Source organism: Neovison vison, chromosome 10 (genome assembly GCF_020171115.1).
Source record: "Neovison vison isolate M4711 chromosome 10, ASM_NN_V1, whole genome shotgun sequence".
In the NCBI taxonomy this organism is placed as follows: Eukaryota; Metazoa; Chordata; class Mammalia; order Carnivora; family Mustelidae; genus Neogale; species Neogale vison.
In genome coordinates, this window is record NC_058100.1 from 6,908,934 (window position 1) to 6,933,801 (window position 24,868).

General features: G+C 43.0%; 1 protein-coding gene across 2 annotated transcripts in view; it reads left to right on the plus strand.

Annotated features, from left to right (window-relative positions):
* DDR2 (discoidin domain receptor tyrosine kinase 2) overlaps positions 1-24,868 on the plus strand; it is a 148,489-nt gene extending 123,621 nt beyond the window's left edge. For both annotated transcript variants that reach the window (XM_044266759.1, XM_044266758.1), the window contains 10 exons: positions 121-364; positions 3,529-3,591; positions 4,363-4,493; positions 7,346-7,556; positions 8,961-9,184; positions 10,411-10,538; positions 12,808-12,999; positions 13,272-13,506; positions 16,174-16,323; positions 18,285-24,868. In XM_044266759.1, coding sequence (XP_044122694.1) covers positions 121-364; positions 3,529-3,591; positions 4,363-4,493; positions 7,346-7,556; positions 8,961-9,184; positions 10,411-10,538; positions 12,808-12,999; positions 13,272-13,506; positions 16,174-16,323; positions 18,285-18,419 — 1,713 coding nt within the window. In that variant the 3' untranslated portion in view covers positions 18,420-24,868. The remainder of the gene's footprint in view (positions 1-120; positions 365-3,528; positions 3,592-4,362; positions 4,494-7,345; positions 7,557-8,960; positions 9,185-10,410; positions 10,539-12,807; positions 13,000-13,271; positions 13,507-16,173; positions 16,324-18,284) is intronic.

Here is a 24,868-nt window from a genome sequence, read left to right on the forward strand (position 1 = left end):
CACCAAGAGCGGAGCTCAGAGAAACGGGCAGATGGAGGATTTTACCAGATTAGGTTGCCCTGTGTCCCTGCACCACTTGTTGGTGTCAGCCTGTCCCTCACATGCCTCCTTCTCTGCCAGGTCCACTGCAACAACATGTTTGCCAAAGGTGTGAAGATTTTTAAGGAGGTACAGTGTTACTTCCGCTCAGAGGCCAACGAGTGGGAACCAAACGCTCTGTCCTTCCCCCTTGTCCTGGACGACGTCAACCCCAGTGCTCGGTTTGTCACGGTGCCCCTCCACCACCGCATGGCCAGCGCCATCAAGTGCCAATACCATTTTGCTGATACCTGGATGATGTTCAGTGAGATCACCTTCCAATCAGGTTGGGAGCTGGGGGGCCTCCTGCAGAGGTGGGAGTGGGGTGGCGTGGTGAAGGAGGCAGGTGCACCCTGGAGCTGCTCAGTGGTGGGGGTCTGAGGAAGAGGGTTGCACAGTGGCTTCTCAGTGGTGAATAGAGAAATCTGCATGACTAGAATATTTACTGGGCTCTCACATATTTATTTAAAAGGCATGTAAATTAAAGAATGAAGCCATGAGAGCACAATGAGTTAAAACTATATAAATTAAGCCAGTTAAGGGGAATCACACTATTAAAATATTTAAATGAAAATTTCCAAATATACACAAAAGTAGAGAACAATGAGCCTTACCAACCACTCTCAGCTTTCCAACCACTGATGTTGTGACCGTCTTTCATTATTCCTCCATTTTCACTATAGTATTTTAAGCAAATTTGAGACATTGTTTGAGTTTATTACTAAAAATTTGAGAATACATCAAAGAAAATAAGATCTTCTTCATAAGCATCATGCCTTGCAAGCATAAAGCAATATAAAATCTAACAACATTTATTAATAATTAATTCCTTAATATTATCTAATAGGCTGTCCATGTTCAAGTATCCCTGATTGTCTAATATCCAAAGAGTTGGCTTGATCAAATTCAGATCCAAATAAGGCCCTCTTGGGGGATTTCCTTTATTATATTCCTAAGTGTCTCTTTTAATATAAGACAGTCCTTTAAAAAAAAAACAACCAATCTGTTCTGGTTTGGCTGATTGCTTTTTGTGATGTCATTTTCTAGAGCTTGTATCTTTTGTCATTCCTGTAGATGGGCAGTTATATCTACATGCTAACTTGATTCAAGATCAATACTTATTTCTGTAAAGAATTTTCATAGATAATGCTGTGGCCTTTCAAAAAAAATTTTAACATATTTAATTTAGCTGTGTCCTTTGAACATCATCATAGATAATGCTATTGAACCTCATCGTGGAGATGTAGTGTTATATCCTGTCACCTTTTGTGATGCTAAGATTGATTTCTGGGCTCGGGTTATCACCACAAACTGGTGACAACTGCTTGAGTTATTTATTTTATTAGGGCTTGCTAAATAGTGATTTTCTAGCTCTTGCATTCCTTCTGCATTTATCAGCTGAATTTCTTCTGACTAGTAGAACTGTTCCTCATGCACTTGCTTACTCTGAGATAGAGTTCACATCGGAAGGGCAGGATACATGATTAAATTTTTTCTCTTCATCGATTTTCGGAGTTGATGCCCTAGCAACCTTCAGTAATGTCTAAAGAGATTTTTCGTGTGTTTGCTTTTCATACTTGTTTTGCTTTTTAGTATCATTATGGACTCATTGCTTTTTAAAAAAAATAAATTCCATATGTTTAATCAGTTGCAATTATTAATTCTTTCTGGTGCTCACACTGTCTTACATTTGATCAGAACACACACCTTTAAGCTGGCTCTGTGTTCTTTGGATCTGATCCTATAAGCCTTTGATGAATATTTTATTTTCTGGAAGAACAAAATTACCCAAGTTCTTTTTGAACGTTTGTGTTCCAGAAATGAAGCCAACCATTTCCTTAATAAGTAGCGGTTCCTTTTAGCAGAGAATGGTGCTTAGAGACCACAAATTGGGCAGTAAGGATTATACTGAGTGCTGGAAAGTTAAAAGGCATTTGGGGCATTGTCTCTACCACTGCAGTGTAGATGGGGTACAAAACCCACACAATGATTTTTAGAAAGATGCTCAAAGTGATACCAACAATAAGTGACCAAGAAAGAGGTCAGTAGAGAGTGGCTTTTTAACAATCAAAAGAGTGAGCCTTGCACTGGACCTGGGCAAAAGTATAGGTGAAAAAAAAGGCAAAAGAGACTAGTATAAAGATAAAGCAGAAGACCCCATGTTTCCGATTTAACTTTTATTTATGTATTTGTTTATTTATTTATGAGAGAGAGGGGAAGATAAGCAGAGGGTAGGGAACAAGCAGACTCCATGCTCAGTGTGGAGCCCAACATGGGGCTCGATCCCTGACCCTGAGGTTATGACCTGAGCTGAACCAAGAGTCATATGCTCAACTGACTGAGCCACCCAGGCGCCCCTGATTTAATTTCTAAAAGAAGAAAATTTAAATATGATTTGCTCATAACATGTCCTGACAAGGAAATAGAACATCTGTTTAGAAAAACATGTTTGCTGCCTCAGTGTCTTCTGTTATAAAGATTTAATTTAAGAATAAATGGATTGATTATTTTCTATGGAGATCAGAGATTTAGATGTTCAAAATCAGTGTCATTACATTATCTTAACTAGAAGACCACAGATTCTCATCCAGCCTCAGAGTTCATATTCCCTTGGCAGAGTAATTAGTATACTTACCTCGTTATATCCAATTGCCACTATGGACTACAGTTCTTGACTCCTTGGATCTCTTGAGTTTTAAATCTGATGTCATGATAATGTTCATTTCCACTGGAGCCTGAGAACCTGACACAGAAAATTACATGTGGATGTAAGCTACCTCCCAATCTGCATAATTTAGTTCTAAGAAGAAGAAAAACTAGGACTTATGGAGAACATGCCCCTTAAAGGGAAATGCATATTCTAATTCTTGACCTCCTTGGTTACACAAATCAAAGGGTGAAATGAGTTGCCAACGTCAATATAGCAAATACATTTGGGGGGTCTAGTTTTAGAACATCACAGTAAAGGACACTCCAATATCAATAATCTACCTATAAGGGTGAAGTCTTGGTTTATAAATTAAAGGGCTGGGTCAATGAGCATAGTGAAAACAACTTAATTTCCTTGAAGGAAAGAACCTCTTAGCACTATGTCTGTCCCATGCCTGCATACCCATCATGTTCTCTCCATTTTACAGGTCTGACTTCCTGTGTATGTTTTATGCTAATGTGTGGTCACAGCCCATTGAACCACCATTTCTTAAACTTTCTTATACCATCCCACCTTGTACCATTTAAACAAACACTTTACAGAAGAAGAATTGCCCTTACTGTCTAGATGAATGGTGATTTTTTTTTTGTATTTAGAATATTCTATGAGTTCATTTTTAAGAAAGGCTGATGGCAACCCACTAGATTGATTTCACAGTGTTCTGGGTCACAATCTATGACCAGAAAAGCAATACTTAGTTGTCTTCTCCCCAGCTCTGACTCATGCTTGTTTTATAACAGATGCTGCAATGTACAACAACTCTGGAGCCCTGCCCACCTCACCTGTGGCACCCACAACCTATGGTATGTGTGATATCTAGTTATAGAAGTTAAAATTGAAGAGACCTTCTACAGGATGAAAAAGGGTGGGGATTTTGTAAGGATCCGACTGTGTGGGAGGCTTTATACCAGGCGGCTTTGGATAAAGGGTGGTTCTGGAAAGGTAGGCTTCAAAGTAAACAGCCCAAACTCACTCTCCTTACTGCTGGCTCATGTGATTCTTCGGCTAAAGCAGAGTCTGGAGTTGTTCCAATTGTTTCATGGAATTTAGGTAGCTTAGAATGGAAACAAGGAAAGGGACATTTCTAGGTAAGACCCATAGTGGGGATCTCAATGAATGGATGAAAGCCCATTAAATGAAATGTTATTCTCTCTAATTGGAGATATATGCAGAAGTGTACCCTGTACTTCAGATGGTCACTGGCCATATGAGTCAGCAATCTGGGAAACACACAATATTAAGTGTCTCCAAAGGAGATTCCTCACCTATTTTTCATGAGGTGTGATTGTGAGCCAGTAGACCTAGGCTGTGGTAATAAAGGAGCAAAATTTGGGCATGAATGGAAAACCTCTCCATTATCCAGTCTGATACACGAGGAGAAGGAGGCATGTACAATGGAGGAGCAAAGGCATACAAGAGTACCAAGACCGAAACTAAGCAGAAGTATTAAGATGGCATTTTGTGGAATTATCTTGGAAGGATAATGTTCTACCTTTCTGTCTCTAGCCAGTCTGTCATGCTTTCCTTGCTCCATGAGATGATTGTGTTCTCCATCTTTCTCTTCCTGGTCACAGATCCAATGCTTAAAGTCGATGACAGTAACACACGGATCCTGATTGGCTGCTTGGTGGCCATCATCTTCATCCTCCTGGCCATCATTGTCATCATCCTCTGGAGGCAGTTCTGGCAGAAAATGCTGGAGAAGGTGAGGAAGTGCAGAACAATCATGGTATAGGAAGCTGCTTCACCCTTGCCTAAGCTACTGTTACCCAAGGAGAAAAAGGCAAATATAAGACCTTGTAAATGCTTAGAGTGTTAACTGAGGCCACCAAGAAGCATGGGAGTGGTGAAGCTTGGTACTAAAGGGAGTCAGAAAAGAATAAGCTAAGCCCATTTTCTCATGTTTAGAATGGGGATTTTGGAAGCTCCCTAGAAAACTCAGAAAACTATTCCTAATCCATTGAATCTCAACTCAAACATCTCGCTTGAAGGTTTTGATCCACTTTGGAGGATCAAAGTACATCTTTGCACTTTGGAGGGGAGTGCATGCATCTGTATTTTTTGAAAAAATTAACAGGTGAACAACTCATACATATCTGATAATGCTGTTCCTTCTCTTCTGTTACTGTTTGCGTGTGTGTGTGGGTGTGTGTGTGTGTGCGCATACACACACGCACAGAAAAACATTCAACCTCATCAATATCCAAGCCAACTTTTTCATAGTCCTATTTCTACTTCTTTATGTATTTGGAGTTATGATTATGCATCTTTCTGGGCCCCTCCTCAGATTTGCTTTGTCCAGTCTAACTTATCTGAGTAATATTTACACATTTGTCTAACATTTGACAATCTGCAAGGCCTTTTTTCACATGTATTATTTTACTTGGACCTTATTGAATAACAGTGAGCTGGGAACAGTGGTTATATTTAATGCTTTTTCTGTTGAGAAAATGTCATTTGTGCAAGGTCATACAACTGGTATCCTATTTTCTATGCTCATTCCAATTGTCAGTCTTGAAATTTGTAAACTTTTTTTCCTTCCAATATATATCTATTCCACCAAAGATAGAATATGTATGACTTTTCTTGGCTTCTTAAGCTAGATAGCAATTCTCTGGGCACTTCTGCTAAGTATCTGATGATCTTGGGGTCTGCTGATGGTTGAGTGTTTCTAGAGTTGACCATGGAGTTCTGCACTGATCAATGAGTTCAAATGGATGTGGGACTGAGAGGTTTTACAAACTCTGAACTGTGAGGCTGTTCAGAACCTTTCTCTAGAATGCTGGAGCACACTGGGTATCTAAATTCAGGGTGAGGGACAACGAAGAGTGCTGGTGGTAGTAGAAGCTGGTGGACTGAAGGTTCATGGGATGGCTTGAAGCTGATGTGTGTCTTACTGAGTATCTTGTTATAACTCCATTTTAATTGGGAAGAGGGAATCTGTGTTATTTATTCTACGATTATTTTTCTCTTCATTGGAGCCAGAATTTGCCATACTTCTCTGGGTCTTTCTTCAGAGTCTGATTAGAATATTTCCATGGGCTGGAAGAGGAGTGTTGGATTGGAGACCCTTCAAATAAAGGGGAGGGCAACAATTTTGCCTTGAAATACTTAACTTGGTCCTTCAAGAAATTCTTTCTACCCTGCATATCCTAGTAATAAAACTCCAGATGCTCTGGAATGACACAAGATTTTTTCCCTGGGGACAGATATGTGTGTGTGTGTGTGTGTGTGTGTGTGTGTTTGTGTGTAAAACCCTTAAGCGTATCTATATATTTCAAGAAACATTATTCAGAATAGCTTTAGAGTAATCAATATTTATAGGATCATTTTGGTAGTGTCCTTAACATTTTTCCTTTGCGAGAGTTAACCCATATTTATTGAGTACCTACAATGTGCTGGGTTCCATACTCAGTATTGGGGGTATTACTGCAACAAAGGACTTTTCAGTCCAGGGAACAAAGTAGATATCTAGGTCTCTCCATTGAGCATTCAAAGTGTGTTTGTTGGAGTGGGATATTTTACACGTTCAAATCCAAGTGGTCACATGTATTCAGATTCTGGCATTTTCCTCTGGAAGGAGTAGGTATGTCACATTGGATAGGATGCCAGAACAATTTGTTATTTTATTCTTTTTCTTCCTTTATTGGGTATAATTCACCTCAGTATCTCCAGGGATTTCCTTTCCCATTTTTATAGCCATTTTATTTTTGATTAGTAAAAATGCTGGATCGAGGGCATATTACCCTAACCTGCAGTGCCAGACTATTGATCCACCATGTAACAGTGAATTTATTGAATGAATGAGCATTTTAATGTGTCTACACAAGATCAAACCAATTAAGGGATAAGTCTGCAAAAGCCTATTATTTTTTTTTAATTTATTTATTTTCAGAAAAACAGTATTCATTATTTTTTCACCACACCCAGTGCTCCATGCAAGCCGTGCCCTCTATAATACCCACCACCTGGTACCCCAGCCTCCCACCCCCCTGCCACTTCAAACCCCTCAGACTGTTATTCAGAGTCCATAGTCTCTCATGGTTCACCTCCCCTTCCAATTCACCCAAATTCCCTACTCCTCTCTAACGCCCCTTGTCCTCCATGATATTTGTTATGCTCCACAAATGAGTGAAACCATATGATAATTGACTCTCTCTGCTTGACTTATTTCACTCAGCATAATCTCTTCCAGTCTATTATTTAATAGAACGTTGAAAACTCTGCAAGATTGAGAAGATCTTTCATTGGTAACTGATAGGTTCTCATAGTGTCAGGTAAATAATGCTTATATTGCTTCGATAAAAGTTAATGAATATTGACAACATGGAAGTTAGGGGGGTCAATTTCTGCCTTGAAGCAATCAATGAAGGATTATTCTAAGTTTCTATGACCCAGGCATTTGGGGAGTCAGACTACACCCCTGTCACTTGCAACACTTGCTGAGTTGAAGAGTAATAGAGAGGAATTCCACCCAAGTGGAAGGCCTGGGTCTCAGAAGAGGAGGAAACCCCATCCCCTTTGTGCCAATATGCCTTCCCCATCCTTCTCATTCAGGCTTCCCGGAGGATGCTGGATGATGAAATGACAGTCAGCCTCTCCCTGCCCAGCGAGTCCAGCATGTTCAACAATAACCGCTCCTCGTCGCCAAGTGAGCAGGAGTCCAATTCCACTTACGATCGCATCTTTCCCCTTCGCCCTGACTACCAGGAGCCATCGCGGTTGATACGAAAACTCCCAGAGTTTGCTCCAGGGGAAGAAGAGTCAGGTGAGGATGACACCGTGGCAGAGAATGAGGGAGATGTCTCGACAGGCATTATGAAGGTGTGACACTTGACTCCTGCTCACCCAAATCTGGTTTTTGTCACGAGCAGTCCACGTTTCCCTGAGAAGTCCACACTCTCTTTCTAGATTGATCTGCTATTGCTCCTACCCCAATCTGAGTGCCTCTGAGGTGTTTAATCACATAGTCGGTGTTTAAAGGGACTCTCAGGTCAGAAGAGAAAGAAAATAAATAAAGGGTGTCACTAAAGTGTTAATGCCAGAAGAACCTAAGCAGTCCAGCTAGTCTGGTATCCTCATTGTCCATAGGAAGAAACTGAGGAGGCCCAGATAGGCCACTCACCCAATACCATACATCATTAGTGGTAGATTGAGGACTAGCATTTCACCTGGAGAAAATAAACTAATGAAGCTAAAGACATCCTAGATTTCCCAATTTTCTGGCCCTCAAGAGTTTATCTAATTTTTGTTTATTTCTCTTTGGTGGAAATTTATTTGACTAATACACGATCTCTTACAACAGCAAATATTTCTTGCCTTTCTTCAGGAAAAGTACTGCTTTGGTAAAACAGGGCCAACTGATTCACATCCAGTGGTTTTCCTTTTTTTTTTTTTTTTTAACGTGCTGCAGAATGACATCAGAAGGTATTCTGGGGTCATCACTGAGGCTCAGAGCAGCTTTTCCAGAAGGTCAGCAACTAAAGAGTGATGCAAGTCACAGGGGAGAGACAATTGGAGGAGCAGACAGGACAGACTGGGAGTGCATAAGCTTTTCAAGGGGTCTTTTCAAAGGAAACGAGGAAGCTTATATGTATTCATGGCTCAGTGGAAAGCAAACATTGAAGAAGCACATTGAACTCTGGGAATTGTAGGAAGATAGCAAGATAGCAAGAATAAACTAATTTATTTTAGGCTAGACTAAAGTAATTTACCTGTTTTCTAAAGTCTTAAAACATCTCCCCCATTATATTTTAATTTTTTGTAAGGAAAGGTGTGCTTTAAACTAGATCGTCAGAAAGTTGTCTAATCCCTAAAGTAGGTTGTTAAACCAATGACAGTGTCTTAAAGAAACATGTGATGAAGTCTTCCAACTTTAATACTCCTGCCCTTATGTAACACAAACTGTCCTCTAGTTTCACCATGATCTCCTCAAATTAGTCAAGGAGGTGGTTAATGATCACACAGTTTGAGAAGAAGAGAGAAAATGATGTTCCACATTCTGAAGGCCACAAGAAAGAGTCTCTAGGGTGAACCCTTCTCTGAGTGAGAATGGCGTGGAGTAGCATAGGCTGTCTTCGGGGCATGTCCTAGCCTTCCTCTCAGATTTTCTTCCTGGAAGGATCGCCAAAGATGCCCCTTGGAGTCAGACTCACTGCAGGTGTCTTCCCAGGCTGCAGTGGCGTTGTGAAGCCTGCTCAGCCCAGCGGGCCGGAGGGGGCGCCCCACTACGCAGAGGCTGACATCGTGAACCTGCAGGGGGTGACCGGAGGCAACACCTACTCAGTGCCTGCTGTCACCATGGACCTGCTTTCAGGGAAAGATGTGGCCGTGGAAGAGTTCCCCAGGAAACTCCTGACATTCAAGGAGAAGCTGGGAGAAGGCCAGTTCGGGGAGGTAAGTTGAATCTCCTCGTGGAGGTCTCTAGTTTTTGGTATCCCAAAGATAGTAGTTGAATAAAAATGGCCAGGAGAGCAGGAAAGTACCTCTTCCAAAGTGGATTTGTACCAGAATGTCTCCTTCCCTCATCTGTCCTTGCCTTGTCCTCTAGAAGGCTGGGACTGGGTCCACCTCGCTCTTGTGAAAGAACTCACAAAGGTTCCTGGGTCTTCTGACTTCTGTATAGGAGTTTTTAAAGCCAGCAAGTCACTAGACTTCAGATATCATGAAAAACACTCAGTATTTTCAATTTTTTTTTTTTTACAATAGGTTACAGAGAGGGTGGGGACGAGTAAGATGTGATCATCTTTGATAAACTGTCCAAGAACATCCCGCTACTTGATAGCCACTTTGTTTTCCTCCTTTCCATGGGAGTTACGTGTAAAGTGGTCAAAAACAACCTCGCCCCTGACTTGAGTCCCAGACTCAGCCACGAGGGGATGAATTGCCAACTGAGATAAGGAGGAGCACTCTTCCCGGTCACCCTCCGAGCGATGCGTGTCATAGTGACTTTGCACTCTTGAGTCAGTCACATGAACCTTCTGAGAATCCAAAGCCATGATTTAAGTGGCAACAGGAGCCCTTCAACGGTGCCATCTGAACTCCAGATGAAATAGAAGAACGTGTTCTCGGTTTTCAATGTGGGTGGCACGCTTTGCCTTTGCATGGGTTTGGTGTTGGTGGAAGGGTTCATGGCATCTTTTCGTGATGTCATTCCGTTCCTGGGGTTGAAAACACATGCTCATTATTCTGTTACTCATACGTAGGGGTTACTTGTAGTCCTAACGCCACGCTGAGGGACTACCTTAGAGAAGAAATTGCCATCTGTTTCATATGAACCAGTAACTAGACTTCCTTGAATCAAAATGGGAGCATTTATGCTGAGCAACATTTTATAGTGGACTCTACTGGAATAAAACGCTATGTTGTAGATCTGTTCACATATTTAACGTTCCAATCAATGTATATATCTTTTATAAAGTAGTAACGTGTCATATTAGCTGGGTTTTACCCCCTGTTTGTCTCAGCTATTTGAAGTAAAGGTATATTATACGTATCTTAACAGTTTTTGATGATTTTGCTTGAGTTGTAAGAGTTTGTTGATCTCCCAAAAATGCCCAGCAAGAGTACTGAGCCATCTTCAGGAGAAACGATGATGCTGAGACTAGATGACTTTTGTCTAGGTTCATCTCTGTGAAGTGGAGGGGATGGAAAAATTCAAAGACAAAGATTTTGCCCTAGATGTCAGTGCCAACCAGCCTGTCCTGGTGGCCGTGAAAATGCTCCGAGCAGATGCCAACAAGAATGCCAGGTCTGTGGTCCGCATTTTGAATTTTCCTTTACGTATTTCACCTTCAGGATCAGGAACAGTCCTGGAAACCTGTGAGCAACTTTTTTCTTGTGAGATGGGAAGGTCTGTGAGCTGCCTTACCTTTTGCTCTGGTGCTCTCATTTTCGGATAGGCCTGTAGTCCTCATCTGTCTCTTCTATCTCTGGCAAACGCAGATGTCCGCTTTCCATTGAATTAGCTACATGTTGACTTCCAAATTCCCTTTGTACAGAGCTGTACTTCCCAACACACACAACAGCCCGAATATGTGCTCCTTTGACCATGACACACAGACGTACTCCTGAATGTCATTACCGCCTCCTGGATGACTTCCTTGTTCACACACAACTTTCTTGCTAAGTCTCCTCTGTTCTCCTTTATTTGCATCTCTATTTACTTTCTTATTCCTTTTTTTTTTTCTCTTTTGCTCTTATGCTCCTTTTCCTCAATGTCCAGCAACCCCCAAAATGAGAAGCTACCTCTACTTGGCAAAGTATCCATGCACCTCAAAGCAAAAGGTTCCTACAGTCTTTTAGCAGTGCCCCAAACTGGCTAATAGTCTCTTGGATCCTTTACTACGTAAATTGCAGTTTCCAGCCACACTCTGTTGTCCGACAGCCTTTCCATTACAGTAATGGTGAGTTAATCCTCACCCAGAGAGGCATGCTGGTTGAAAGCTGGTTGCCTCTGTCTCAGAAGAGTTTGTACATCGGGGTAACTTGTGTATTTCCCCATTTGTGTTGATTTGATTTGTCTCACTGATATTCAGAGTGAAAGAAAGCTTATTATCCCTCTTCCCCAAATTATTGGAAATTCCAAGAATGGTGGTAGAGTTTCCACTGTCTTGCAGAGGACAGGATGTGGAATGAAGAAGAAAGAAAGTTGAGAGAACAGAACTGGAATTTTAACTGTGAGAACCTCAATCTTAAAGACTTTAGTATGCATGAAAAATGACATCCTCTGAGTCCTTTAGAGAGGAGGAATATTCTTAATATTAACCTTGGAATACAATTGAAGAGAGTGGCAAGAAGAAAAAACATAGGATATAACAAAGCCTTTGCCCATTGGTTTGGCTGGTGAAGTTTGGTGTCCCTTCACCTATGCTTACTGCAATTTAGCCGTGAAGGATGACCTAGACTCTGGGCTCCCCAAACTGTGGAAATCCCTGATTTTGAGTAGAGGGGGGATGAAAGAGGGGGCATATCACATCAGGAATGCATTGATTTCAAGGGTTTTATATTGATACAGTATGACTCCCAGTTCAGGGTTGCTAGAAAACTCACAGGAGATTACTAACTGATCTGCTCTGATAGTTTTAAGAATGTGGGCTAGTGGTCTTACTTACAAATATTGTTCTTGGGAAGGTGAGAGCCCATTTTTTTGACTGAAGGGAGTGGTCACTAGGTACTCAAATGGCTCCAGTCTTGGCCAAGTGAGTACTGTTTTTGAAATGATACCACATTGCCACCGTGAGCTTTGAAAAGCTCTGCTTTGACCAGACTGCTCAGAGTGTGTTGTGACGGACTGCTGGTATGTCCTGTACTATGAACAGTCAGTATGAGAAAAATAAAGATGCACTAGATAAGGGGCCCCTGGGTGGCTCAGTGGACTAACGCCTCTGCCTTCGGCTCAGGTCCTGATCCCAGGGTGCTGGGATAGAGCCCCGCATTGGGCTCTTCTGCTCAGCAGGGAGCCTGCTTCCTACTTTCTCTCTGCCTGCCTCTGCCTACTTGTGATCTCTATCTGTCAAATAAATTTTTAAAAAATCTTTAAAAAAAAAGATGCACCAGATAAACCAGAGGATGATTATTCACTTTATAAACGATTTCTTTGCTCTATTAGTAGAGAGAGTCCATGGCTTTTAAAAAGGTAAATACCCCAGTGCACTTAAGATAGCATATCCAGGGAAAAGTTTCACTTTGCAGACTTGTTTTTAGCAGCATATATTTGATTCAGCAAATGGTAATCACTTTCTATATAGTGGCCCTTTTGTTGGATTCTAGGGATGCATATGTGAGCAGGTCATGGTTCATGTTCTCAAAAAGATTGCAGTTGAATAAGGGTGCATCCTATTCCGGGGTATGTAGAATAAGATAGTTTCTAGGTACCAACTTCTCTGTCCTCTCAAAGGTTATCCAAAGGGAAACAAGCCTCGGGATAATGGGTAGGACTAGGCTTTGCTGTGTCTTCTTCCCCCTCTTTTCTCTAACCCTGGCAATCTCTGGGTTTACCTATGTCTGTGTCCTTCAAGGAATGATTTTCTTAAGGAGATAAAGATCATGTCCCGGCTCAAGGACCCAAACATTATCCGCCTCTTAGCTGTCTGCATCACCGACGACCCTCTGTGCATGATCACTGAGTACATGGAGAATGGAGATCTCAATCAGTTTCTTTCCCGCCACGAGCCCCCCAGTTCTGCCTCCAGCAATGCACCCACTGTCAGGTAAATATGCCAAGTCTCCTAGCTCTGCCCTGTGTTTGTGGCACTAAACTGGGCTTTGAAGACAGGGAGCCTCAAACAGTCAAGTTTGTCAGTATTCTGGCCTGGTGGGGAATAATGGCACCACTGCCCTCTGGGGGAAAGCACAAAGTTTCACTGAGAACAGAGAAGGGATGTTGAGGTCAAAACTCCAGTTCATTGGTACCACCTGTAGAACGTATGCCTCTCATGGCTTTCTCTTCCCATAGGCCACTTTCCTCTTTTTTATTCCTCAGTTATGCCAACCTAAAGTTTATGGCTACACAGATTGCCTCCGGCATGAAGTACCTTTCCTCCCTTAATTTTGTCCACCGAGATCTGGCCACACGAAACTGCTTAGTGGGTAAGAACTATACCATCAAGATAGCTGACTTTGGAATGAGCAGAAACCTGTACAGCGGTGATTACTACCGAATCCAGGGCCGGGCAGTGCTCCCCATCCGCTGGATGTCTTGGGAGAGTATCTTGCTGGTGAGTTCGTCACTTTTTTTTTTTAAGATTTTATTAGTTTATTTGAGAGAGAGAGCAGAACTGGAGAGAGGAAGCACGAGTTGGGAGGGGAAGAAGGAGAGGGAGATGCAGACTCCCTGCTGAGCATGGGGCTTGATCACAGGACCCTGAGGTCATGACCTCAGCCGAAGGCAGATGCCTAACCGACTGAGCCACCCAGGTGTCCTAGAGTTCCTCACATTTTTAAGCACTACCTCAGCAACTGACATGTAGGCTGGTGCATGTGGCACATAGAGACAAATGTGAGACAGTAGGAAGCAAACAATAGACGTTGATACTTTCTGACTTGAGATGATTTACTTTGGTGAATTAATTACTATTTCTTTTTTTAATTACTATTTCTTAACACTTGCCTATTTCTGCTGATAAAATGTAACATGCTTAGTATAGAAAATTTGGGGAAAAGATTAAAAACATACCTATCATCATAAGGGATTTAGTATCATTTTTTTCTCTCTCTATCTTTTTGGCATACCAGTTGGTCTTCATTAATTTATTCAAAAACTTTATCACTTAAAGAAATGTTATGCACAAAAAATATTTTTCTTCTGTATTAACTTCATAACTATATTTCTAATGAATTATTTAGACTGATGTCTATGTATTTATTTTAATGAGTATTACTATTTATTTTTTATTTTAAGTTCATCATTCTTTCCTTTATAATTATTATTCAACTCTTGGTATTCTGGACCAAGAGTGCATGATTTTTTTCCAGATGTCTCTCTTGGAGGTATTTTTTCTGACCTTGCATATTTGAGACATTTTATTGTTGATTTTATACCACTTAGCTGATTTGTGGAATTATTAGACTTTAAACATTTACTTCCTACAATGATGTGTACCTGTAATTTTGTCTTTTGTCATTTAACATGGCAGAGAAAAGCCCAAGAGCAATCTAGCTTTGTTCATTTATAGTTAATCTGTGTATTTCTTGTTCATATTCTTAAGGGATTCATTAATTAAATTCAAAGTGAAAAAATATATATAGTTATCCCCTTTCTCTCAGTAGGATAACCATTATTAATATTTTGGCATATTTCCTTTGTGGGTTGTTTTCTATACATACGTTTGTGTGTGTGCATATATGTCTATGTATGTATGCATATGTACATACATGTATGTATGTATATGTGTGTGTTTATGTGTGTATATACAGTAGTCTCCCCCCTTATTTGTGGGGATATGTTCCAGGACACCCAGTGGATACCTGAAACTGAAGATTTTTTCCCCATATATACATATCTATGATAAAGGTGTAATATATATATTTTAATGTTTTAATATAGAAATCAGGCACAGCAAGGGATTAAAAACAGTAGCTAGTAATAAAATAGAACAATTATAACATAATGTCCAAAGTTACATAAATATGGTTTCTCTCTCCAAAATATTGTCGTGTACTCACCCTTCTTCTTGTGACACTGTAAGATGACTCAATGCCCAAGTGACGAGATAAAGTGGGTGCATTGTGCAGATGTTGTGATGGGGGTGAGGCTACTGCCTACCTTCTGATGGTACATCAGGAGGACACTGCTCTGCTTCTGGGTCGCTGTTGAATGTGGGTGACCGACATCACGGAAAGGGGAACTGCAGATAAGGGGGACTGTTGGGTACCAACAATTACATTACAGAATTGGGACAGCACTGTGCGCATATAATTCTATATTGTTAGCATTTCCTATGTCATTAAATTTCTTCAAAAAAAATGATTTTAATGGCCGCATCATATCCCATTGGGTGGCCCTGTCCAGTAATTTATTAACATCTCTGTAATTTGATACATAAGTGCTTTCCAGTTTCCCACTGTTACGCCTGATGCTGTGATATATCCCAGTTTACGTGAGTCCTCACAAGGATCTTTATCATCTGTGTATGTAAATCAGTACTTCACCCATCTCTGATGTGATCAGTGGGCATTGCTCCCTTTAGAGATATTCTATGGTGTTGGAAAAGCAGATTAACATGGGAGCTGTAGGATCCTTAGTTTTTCCGTTACTCATGGCCTTACTCTCGAGATTTTAGTAAACCTCCCTTGTCTCACTTTCCTGATCTGAAAAACTAAGGATAAGTAACATCATGGACTTGAGCATTGTATTTATGGAACAGGAAACGTGCACGATTTTACACGTGCTGATAGCTCCTGACTCCCATTGTGTCACGTGTGGGTCTCCCCTTCAAGATGGTGACTTTTACTGATCTGGGGAGCCAGAGCCCTGGATTCTTCAAGAGACCTCTCCCAGCCCTTAAACTAGGTTCCTCTGTCTCTAACATAAAAATGATCGATTTCCCATTCATCTATTGCCATTCCCACAGGCATTTTCCCACGGTCATTGAAGTTTGAGCTTCTGACACTCAGTGGGAGAGTCAGATAGCTTACGGCTGCACCTCTGGGGTCTCATCTGCAGGAGAAGCAGACCTAAGAGACCAGGAGGGCAAGAGAGCAGCCTCCGTAGCTTGATGTCAAAACAATTTGACTTTGTCCTTTTAGATTCTCCATATACATCATGGCAGTTTCAGTGTTCTGTGACCCGGGTAGTGGACGGGGTACCCAGGTCCTATGGACCTTACCTGCTTTTGTCACGTACAGGCCACTCCTGTACCCTCTCCTTTTTCTTGTGTAAACAGGGCAAATTCACGACAGCGAGCGACGTGTGGGCCTTTGGGGTGACTCTGTGGGAGACATTCACCTTTTGCCAGGAGCAGCCCTATTCCCAGCTGTCAGATGAGCAGGTCATCGAGAATACTGGAGAGTTCTTCCGGGACCAAGGGAGGCAGGTGAGAACTGCTGGGGTTGGCCAGGTGTGGGTTTGGGTGCTCCGGAAGGCGAGGGGAAGAAAGCCCTGCCTTAGCAGGTTAGCCTAAGTTGGAAGGTAAGTCACCTGGGTGGCAGCCTTTGGTCACTAATGATCCAGATGATGCGAAAGACAGAATTACCCCTGCCCCTGCCCCACCAGCCATACACTCAGCCTTATCCACACGGCAACCCATGATCACTGGACAACACAAGGGGTTAGTTACGCCAGGTTCTTTCCCAGCTCCAAGATAGCAGGAAATAAGATTCTCTTTCTCACATTTGCTCTGTTTCTTGATCTAGACTGTGCAGTTTGCCCTCCTATAAGTTTAAAAGTGAATAAGGGATTTACTGGCAGGGGTTCACAATTCGGTTTGGACTAAATATTTAGCCACGTTTCTAGACGTATATGCCCAGAGACCATCAGGTGCCTGGACCGTGGCTTCTCAGAACTTGGGAAAAGCTAGATTCCCACGCCGACAAGGATCCCATTTCCCAGCCAGGATACTCTACGATTTCTTTGGCTGGCTCAGTTTGTAAGATCCCTGTGAGATGCAGGACGTAAGGCTAGCTGATGCAGTTGGAGCACTGGATCTCCCCAGAGTGGCCTGGCCACAGCACCCTCGAGCATGGCAGCTCAATCTAACGGCCAGGGATGGGGAGAAGGCTCTTGTGCAAAATAAAATTTTGATTCTCTGAAGGCTTAAATATATCGAAGCAAGCAACAGATAAGGGAGTGACAAGCGGTAAGACAATATGCAGGTTGGAAATAAGAGGAAGAGATCCTGGAATTTCATTTTATCTTGACACTCTAGAGCTTTTGGGAAGAGAGGATCCAAATGATCTTTGTTAGTTATAAAAATAATTGCTTTCTTACCATGACAAAGGGAAAATTTACTCCTGTGTGCAGAGATAAGTGAGTGGACTGAGGAATAAGATGGTTTTTTTCCTGGACAAATCTGTCATGACCCCAGGTTGACCTAGTTTTGTTTTAATTTCTAACAATCTCCAGTATTTTATGTTTCTTATTTAGTTTTGAATACTCAGCTTAAAAGGGCCCACCGTTTTATCTTCACTAAAGACTAGTAGTGAACCAAATATATTTTCACCGACCACCAAACGGTCGAATAGCAAAGTTAAGTATTTGATTGAGGCCTCCGTCAAAATCAAGTATTACCATTAAATGCTGAGTAAACTTCTCACCTATAGGTGTAAGTTTAAATTGTCAATAAAAATTTATTAAACTGAATACATTAATTGCGAAACATAATTTATCAGATTTATACTTGATTACCTTATACAACATTTAATTACTTTAAGTTTTATTACTAACATTTCAGGATTCACATTTTGAACGTTTGACATTTTGAACGTTTGACAGGGACAGTCATTTCTCAGCCCTATCAGCTGCGAGGCGGGCTCTGTGGTCAGCAGACTCCTCTCCACGGTCCAGTCTAGGGGAGGGGGTCACAGAGAACATGACAGTAGGAGCAACACAGGTACATCCCAGGACCTGGATACACTGCAGTGTCTGTGTCTGGCTGGGGTCCTCTTCCAGGGGAGGAGCTGAGACAACCAACACACTTGCCGCCCCCGCCCCACCATGACTGGCTCGGCCAAGATCAACCTCAACATGCGTGGGTCATAAGCAGAGGGTTTCGTGGTCTAACCACATGCTTTCCAGCCTGAGTCCTCATTCTGCTTCAGGTTCATCTTTGGCGTGATGGTCGGGACCTCAGAGTGGTCCATCACGAGATCCTGGTCCAGACAATGAGGCACAAGGGAAGGGGACAGGGACCCAGCTGGGAGTGGGAAAGACAGACACCACACCTGTTTCAGTGATGAAGCTCAAGCACTGGGGGAGGCACATAACACCACCGTGCAGCTACACTTCCTTTTTGCGCTTCTTAACACTCTGGGTTCTTGTGGACTTTTGTTTTCCAAGACGTACCTCCCGCAGCCTGCCATGTGCCCGGACTCTGTGTACAAGCTGATGCTCAGCTGCTGGAGAAGAGATACCAAGCACCGTCCGTCGTTCCAGGAAATCCACCTTCTGCTCCTTCAGCAAGGGGACGAATGACGCGCTCACTGCCTGGCCACATCCCGATGGCCCGGGTCCTTCTCGCGAGACCTGCCACTCGCTCACCCACGCCTAAGCCACTCCATCTGGACATTGAATGGGCTCGGGAGATGGAGGCTTGTTGGCTTCTCTCTCTCTGTCCCTGGGCTCCCTTCACTCCACTCCCTCACTCTCTACCCCTGACCCATATTTACTCTTTTTTTTTTTTTTTACATTAAAAAACTAAAAAAAGAAAAAAAAAGCCTAGGGCAGATAAAATCTAGTAAAGAAATCTTACTTAATATACCAAAGTGTTGGATAGCGGGCTAGACAATTTAGATAATTTATAAAGGTTAAATATGCTATGTTTATAAATGTGCAGATGCTACAATGTTTTTCCCATGTCACCTTTTAAAATGTATTTTCAGAATGAAAAACTTGAAGAATACTAATGTCTTAGGAAACATGATGAGGCTTAGGGAAAACACTCGGTAAGAGTGGAGAATCGGATGGAATGGTTGGTATTCAGCAACTGGTCATGGATTTCTGGGTTTCCTAATTTGGCCCTCTGGACGTGTCCTACCCTCTGCGTTTCTCTCTCCTGTCAAAGCAGATGATACGTGCTTGAAAAACCCCTGCTTCTCGGAGTGGGTGTTTTGTTCACTCATGGGTAGGGGTCAGGGGTAAGGTCTATGTGGTCTATTTGTGTAGACAATACAAAGGATGTGCATAAGAGAGAATGTCCGTCCAAGGCTGTATGAAGGGGAATTGTCACTTGCCAAAAAAGTACCTCATGCACGGAAGGATTCTTGAACAGAGAATGGACATGGGAAAAGAGGTCTGTGGGGGACAGGCAATAGGTATACTATTCACCTGTGATTTCTGCAGAAGGTCCTCTTCTCGTTCAGATGTTTCCAGGTGTGTGTTTCGCTGAGACCCTGGTTTTGAGTCCATAAAGCCTGGTGTTTTGATGTCTGAATCACGGGCCCTTAGGTTCATCTTCTGTAAGTCTTCCAGCTCTTTTGGCAGATGTATCCCCTAGAGGACCCCTCTCTGAAGGCCATGTATTGTAGGGAGTAGATCTGCGTGTTTGCAGAATGTTGACCAAAGAGGGCTGAGGAGGAAAGTTACAAGCAGATGGACTTCCACTCCTTATTCAAGAAAGCCTAGTCCTCAGAACACACAGGGCAGTCGGGCCACCTCCAGAGGGCGGGGCATGGGGAGGGGGGAGTCCTTTGTCCCTGAAGAGCTTCAGATGTAGGCTTTCAAACACAAGGTCATATGAGATGGTATTTAATGTCTTTGTCTCCCTAAGAGTCCTTGATTTCAGAGAGACACGGGGTGAGCACAATAGGGAAGTCATTCCCTGTTCCTGCTTCGTACACACTCGGGGATGGTGTGGGCAGCAGAAGAGAATCGTGAAGGTCTGGGTTCAGAACTCATGGAGACTGATACATTGTCGAATGAGTCCCCTCAGAACAGATTGGGAGCTCTGTGCTCCACAACGGCTCAGATTTTAATGGGAAGCAAGAAAGGAGGCCTCTCCGCTCCTGCTGAGGAGAAATCAGAAAAACTTACAGAATAAACTTCCCCAGCTCAGAAGAAGTAGTCTTGAGTTGTCCTTCCTTGGGTCTGCTGCTGGAGCCCTCACTTGGTCCCCCTTGTGCACAGTCGCTCAGGGACTTGACTCTTCTCCCCTGGTCAGCTTTCAGCAGTGCTCCAGGCTACCGCAGAAGTGAACTTTCCAAATCCGCAGATGCTCTTGTGACCCTGGCATATACCTGCCCCTATTGCTGTCCTTTGACTCTGGGCTTCCGCCTCCCCCAGGACTAATTCTGTGGAGATTGTAGGTTTGGGAGTCAGGAGAGCGTTAGTTTGGAAATTGGTCCTACTCTGCCCCAGGCCAAGTGTGTCACCTTGGACAAGTCACTTCACCTTTCTGGATGCCCATTTCCCTCTCGGTAAAATGAGGACATTGGATTAAAGGGGCTTAAAGCCTCTCCCATCCTAAAATGTGCAGGGGTGGTTGGACAATTGGATGGACAGTTAATACGGATTCCCTTATCTGGTCCTCTCCTGCTCTGAAAATCGTGGTCAGTGGAAGGAGTCGTGCAGGGAACTTACTATAACAGTAACGGTCATGGCTGCCACGGGTACAGTGCTCTGAAGTGTCACCAGGTGTTTCCACAGACCCAGTCTCAGTTCATATGTGCGGGGCCAGACATGTCCTTATCCCTTATGTTCTGCCCTCAGGACCTGGACAACTTCATCTATTAGAGAGCTTTCTAAAGAAACAGAACCAATAGGATAGCTATACCTAGATATATAGAATTTATTTTAATGGACTGGCCCACATGGTTATGGGGCTTCAGGGTCTCACCATCTGCCTCCTGCAAGCTGGAGACCCGGGAAAGGTTTTGAGAAACAGAGGGCAGGAGATGTTCTAGCTCAGCGGTCAGGCAGAGAGCATGAATTCCCCCTTCCTCCATCTTTTTTCATCTACTTCCCCCTGCTCTCAGAGGATTTGATGAGCCCCCGCAACACACACACACATACACACATGCACACGCACGCACGCACTGGCACGCATGGGAGAGGGCAATGTGTTTCACTCAGTGCACCCATTCAAATGCTAGCATCGTCTGGGAACACCCTCACAGACCCATCCAGAAGTAGTGTTTCAACTGGGCACCCCCTGCCCCTGTCCCAGAGACACATAAACTTAATCACCTCACTGCAGTAGAATCAAAGGGCCTTGAAATCAGGACTGGCAGCCTATTCTCCATCCGCCTGCTTCTGGGAGGGCTCCATGCACACGGTGCCCACGAGGTCTTGTGTGGCAAGAGAAGACAGCATCATTTCCCCATCTTTGCCTCATCTCTCTGCTTCTTTCTTTTTCCCTTTCTGCCTCAACTCACTGCATTCCATCATCCCATTAAAAAAAAAATCATATTGAAAATCAACTTAGTGTGTCTGGATTTTCCTGGCCTTGAGTCACAGAGTGATCTGTTTCAAGTGGCTGGCAAGCAAGCGTGTCCCGTACAGTGACCCTCTCCTGGGAAGAGGACGCACATTTTCTGGCTTTGAGCCTCCTCTGTCACAGACACAGGTCTTGCGTCTAGCCTGGTCAGACCCACAGAGCCTCGCTGCACAGACCCAAGAGACCCAACAGAGGACACGGTGAAGGATTAGTACATTGAATTTAGAAGTAGCTCCAACCTCGACGAGAAGAATGTAGCTGGGAAGTTTTAGAAAGGGACACAGGAAAAGGGACAGCCACCCACGGGGCCCTGCTAGTGTGTAGTGAGTTGTCCTCTTCATGACACACGTGAAATAGTTTATGTCCAGATTGTGTTTGTGGAATGGTGGATTTAAATTTATACTTTTGCGGTGAATGGGCTGACCACTAGGTCCACATCTTGATGTGCCGGCTGGACACAGATGTGATTAGGCGAGATCTGGAGTGGGAAGGGGCACTGGGTAGAGAATGTGGTTTTCGTGCTGTGGAAAGGTCACTTGCAAGTGCAAGAGACAGTGTAACAATGAGCATTGTATGGACGTGGCGTCAAAAATGAAGCGGTGAAAGTGCACGTGGCTGAGTGGGGGCGGCGGGGGAGGGGCCAGAGAGGAGGCAACACAAAAAGAGGTACGGGAGGGTACAGGACACAGGGCAGGACAGGGCAGGGCAGGGAGGAGCAGGTGGCACAGGTAGGAGTCTGCGCTGAAGCAGGAGAGCGCGCATCTCTGAAGAGAGGTCCGAGGGAGGGCAGAAAAGCAAGTGTCTTGAAGATAAAGGATAACTACAAGAGAGAAAGGAATTCTGGATGATAGAGATTATGGAAGTATTTACTAAGAAATAAAAAGGCAGGTGCCGTGTATGAAAAGGAAGGGGGCTTTTCAGAGTCTTCAGGAAGGGCAAGTCCTAACAGACACACGTAAGCAACCATCAGGGAAGGGTCTTCTAGGTTCGGAGGGGGCCCCAGGCTGAAGTTAGGCAAGACTAAGTCTTGTTTGATATCTGTGCAAGGAGGTACGTGCCACGTTGGAACCATGTGTTTTTCTAGTCCCATCCAGACTTCCCACAAGAAAGCCATGATGTAGGGCTAAGCCATGTGTTTTGAGTAATGGGGAACAGGAGAAGGGGTGTGTCTGCAAGAGGGAGAGAGGAAGATGGTCCAAGGAAATATTCTAAAATGGAACAGCATCTGTTTTGCCCAAAACTGAAAAAAAAAATGAAGAAACTTAACAGTTAGGGCTTAGATTACTCCAACATATGGCTATTAATCTTTGATCCGAGCTTGAATTTATATACCTGCCATCTTGTTCTCTTCAGCAAGACCTCTGACTTCTGGCCGAGCATATGGTAGGTCTCTAAATATTTCTGGAAGTTGCAGATCCTGATCTATGCTGGGAAATCCTTCTGAATTGAAATTTAACATTTTTATAGAAACAGATGAATGTCTTTTCCACTTGGTAAATGTCTTGGAATGCTGAATCAAGATGGAAAGAGACCAGAATGGTTAACGGTGATTGGATTGCTGGCATTTTGAGTTCCCTGGCACAATTAGCTGTATTGCTTGGTGGCAGACAAGTGGTGGGTAATTATTTACTTGCCGTATCTTCTTTTTTTAATTTGTTATTTTGAAATACTTTTAAGACTCACAAGAAGTTGGGAAAATAGAGTAGTTTTACCCTAACACCAGGCTTTCCCCATTGATAACATCTTCCATAACCATCGTCTATTTTCAAACCCAGAAGGTTCACTTTTGTAATACTATTAACTAGACTATAGACCTTATGCAGATTTCACTGTGGTTTTTTTTTTAACATGTATTTATTTAGTTTCTGGACACTTCATCCCTTTCTGATTTGTAACCTGGCCTTGCTTGGATGCAGCAGAAAAAACACTATCTGGTTACGATTCTACAAAATTCTAAAGAGAATATAACAAATTAATCTGTAACTTTATCAACAAGCAATATCCTGCCTAGACTGCTTCCACAGTCAGCCTATTCTGACTAGTTTGGCTATTTAGCAACTGGAACAATCCAGGAACAACTTAGAAGGATTTGGAAACGCAGGGGCAGGGAGATCTGCATGGATCTTGCTGACAAGAGAATCAGATGTGGGGCATTCTGGATGGTTCCTGCGGTTCCTATAAGTGAGTAGGGTTTGTAATGGTGTCGGGCAGGGGACTTAGGGTTAAAACCAGTATTTTGGTCAAGAGCTGGGTGGAACTTAGTTAATGGCACTGGGGCCGGCTTGTGGAAGGAAGAGAGTACAATGGCATAGAGTCCTTTAGTGTGTGATGAAACACAAAGGTCAGAATGGTAGAGACGTTTCATTTGCCTGAATATCAGTTCTTAAGTGGAATAACAGCTATATTGGACCAAATTAAATGTAAACACAGAAATAACCTGAGGGTAGGGACTTGAAACAGCAGTGAGTTTTGTGATGGTATCTTTCACCTGCCCTATTTGTGGGTCACAGGACGGTTACTGGGTTCACACTGCTTTCTGCATGTCCTGTCAAGTTCCAAGCACGTAGTGAGCACTCAACAAATATTCTCTGACTGTTGTTTTTGGAATGAATAAAAGAAACTGAAACTTGTCACCCAGCATAACTGGGATGAATTTAGGGAGAACTGCTTTGCTATAATGCAGAGAGTTTATTTTCCAATGAAGAAAGAGAGAAAAGTGCCCAGGCTCGTACCTGGTGCAGTACATTCTCCATTCGTGTATTTTCTGAGGATGAAATAGATCTATGGAGATCTGTATCATTCTTTGGAGTCGTTAGGCAGCAGCAAGGCAGTTCTCTCAAGGCACCCCATCAAGAGCAGGGAGGGACTCTGGCCCCAAACTCAGCCCATTTTGAAACAAGCTTTCTGGTTTCTCGAGCAGACACCTGTCAAGAACCCTTAAAGGGGAAGGATCAGAGTCCCAAGCCAGCCTAACCCACATTCCCAAAAGCATATGGGGGAGGAATTTGCAAAGAGACTCAAGGGAAAGCACAATGCAATGAGGCGATCACCTGTTTTCTTGAAAAGAGGCTTAGAAATGGTTGGAATTGGGTAGGATTCCTGCAAACACACCCAAGATTTTGTAACCCAGCCTATTCATTTTATGTCCTTTACTACTCATGATATCCTGTTCTTCTACCCTGTTGTCTGCTATCTTTTTCTGAGGACTGAGTTTCTGAACCAGCATGGCTCACTCTTCCTGTGAGGAAGGAATCTCTGGACCTTGTTTTGTAGGCTTTGGAGGACAATGTGTCTTATCAAGGGGTAGAGCAAACCGACTGATCTCTGCTTGAAACTATCATAGTCATCCCAAAATAGAATACGTAAAAGTTCTCTGTATTAGAAAAAGAAACAAGATACCCATTGTATATTTTCTTTTCTTTATTTATTCTCTGTACGTCTGTCAGATGATAAATTGTAAATAACAATGATTAAAGAAATATGCTACTGA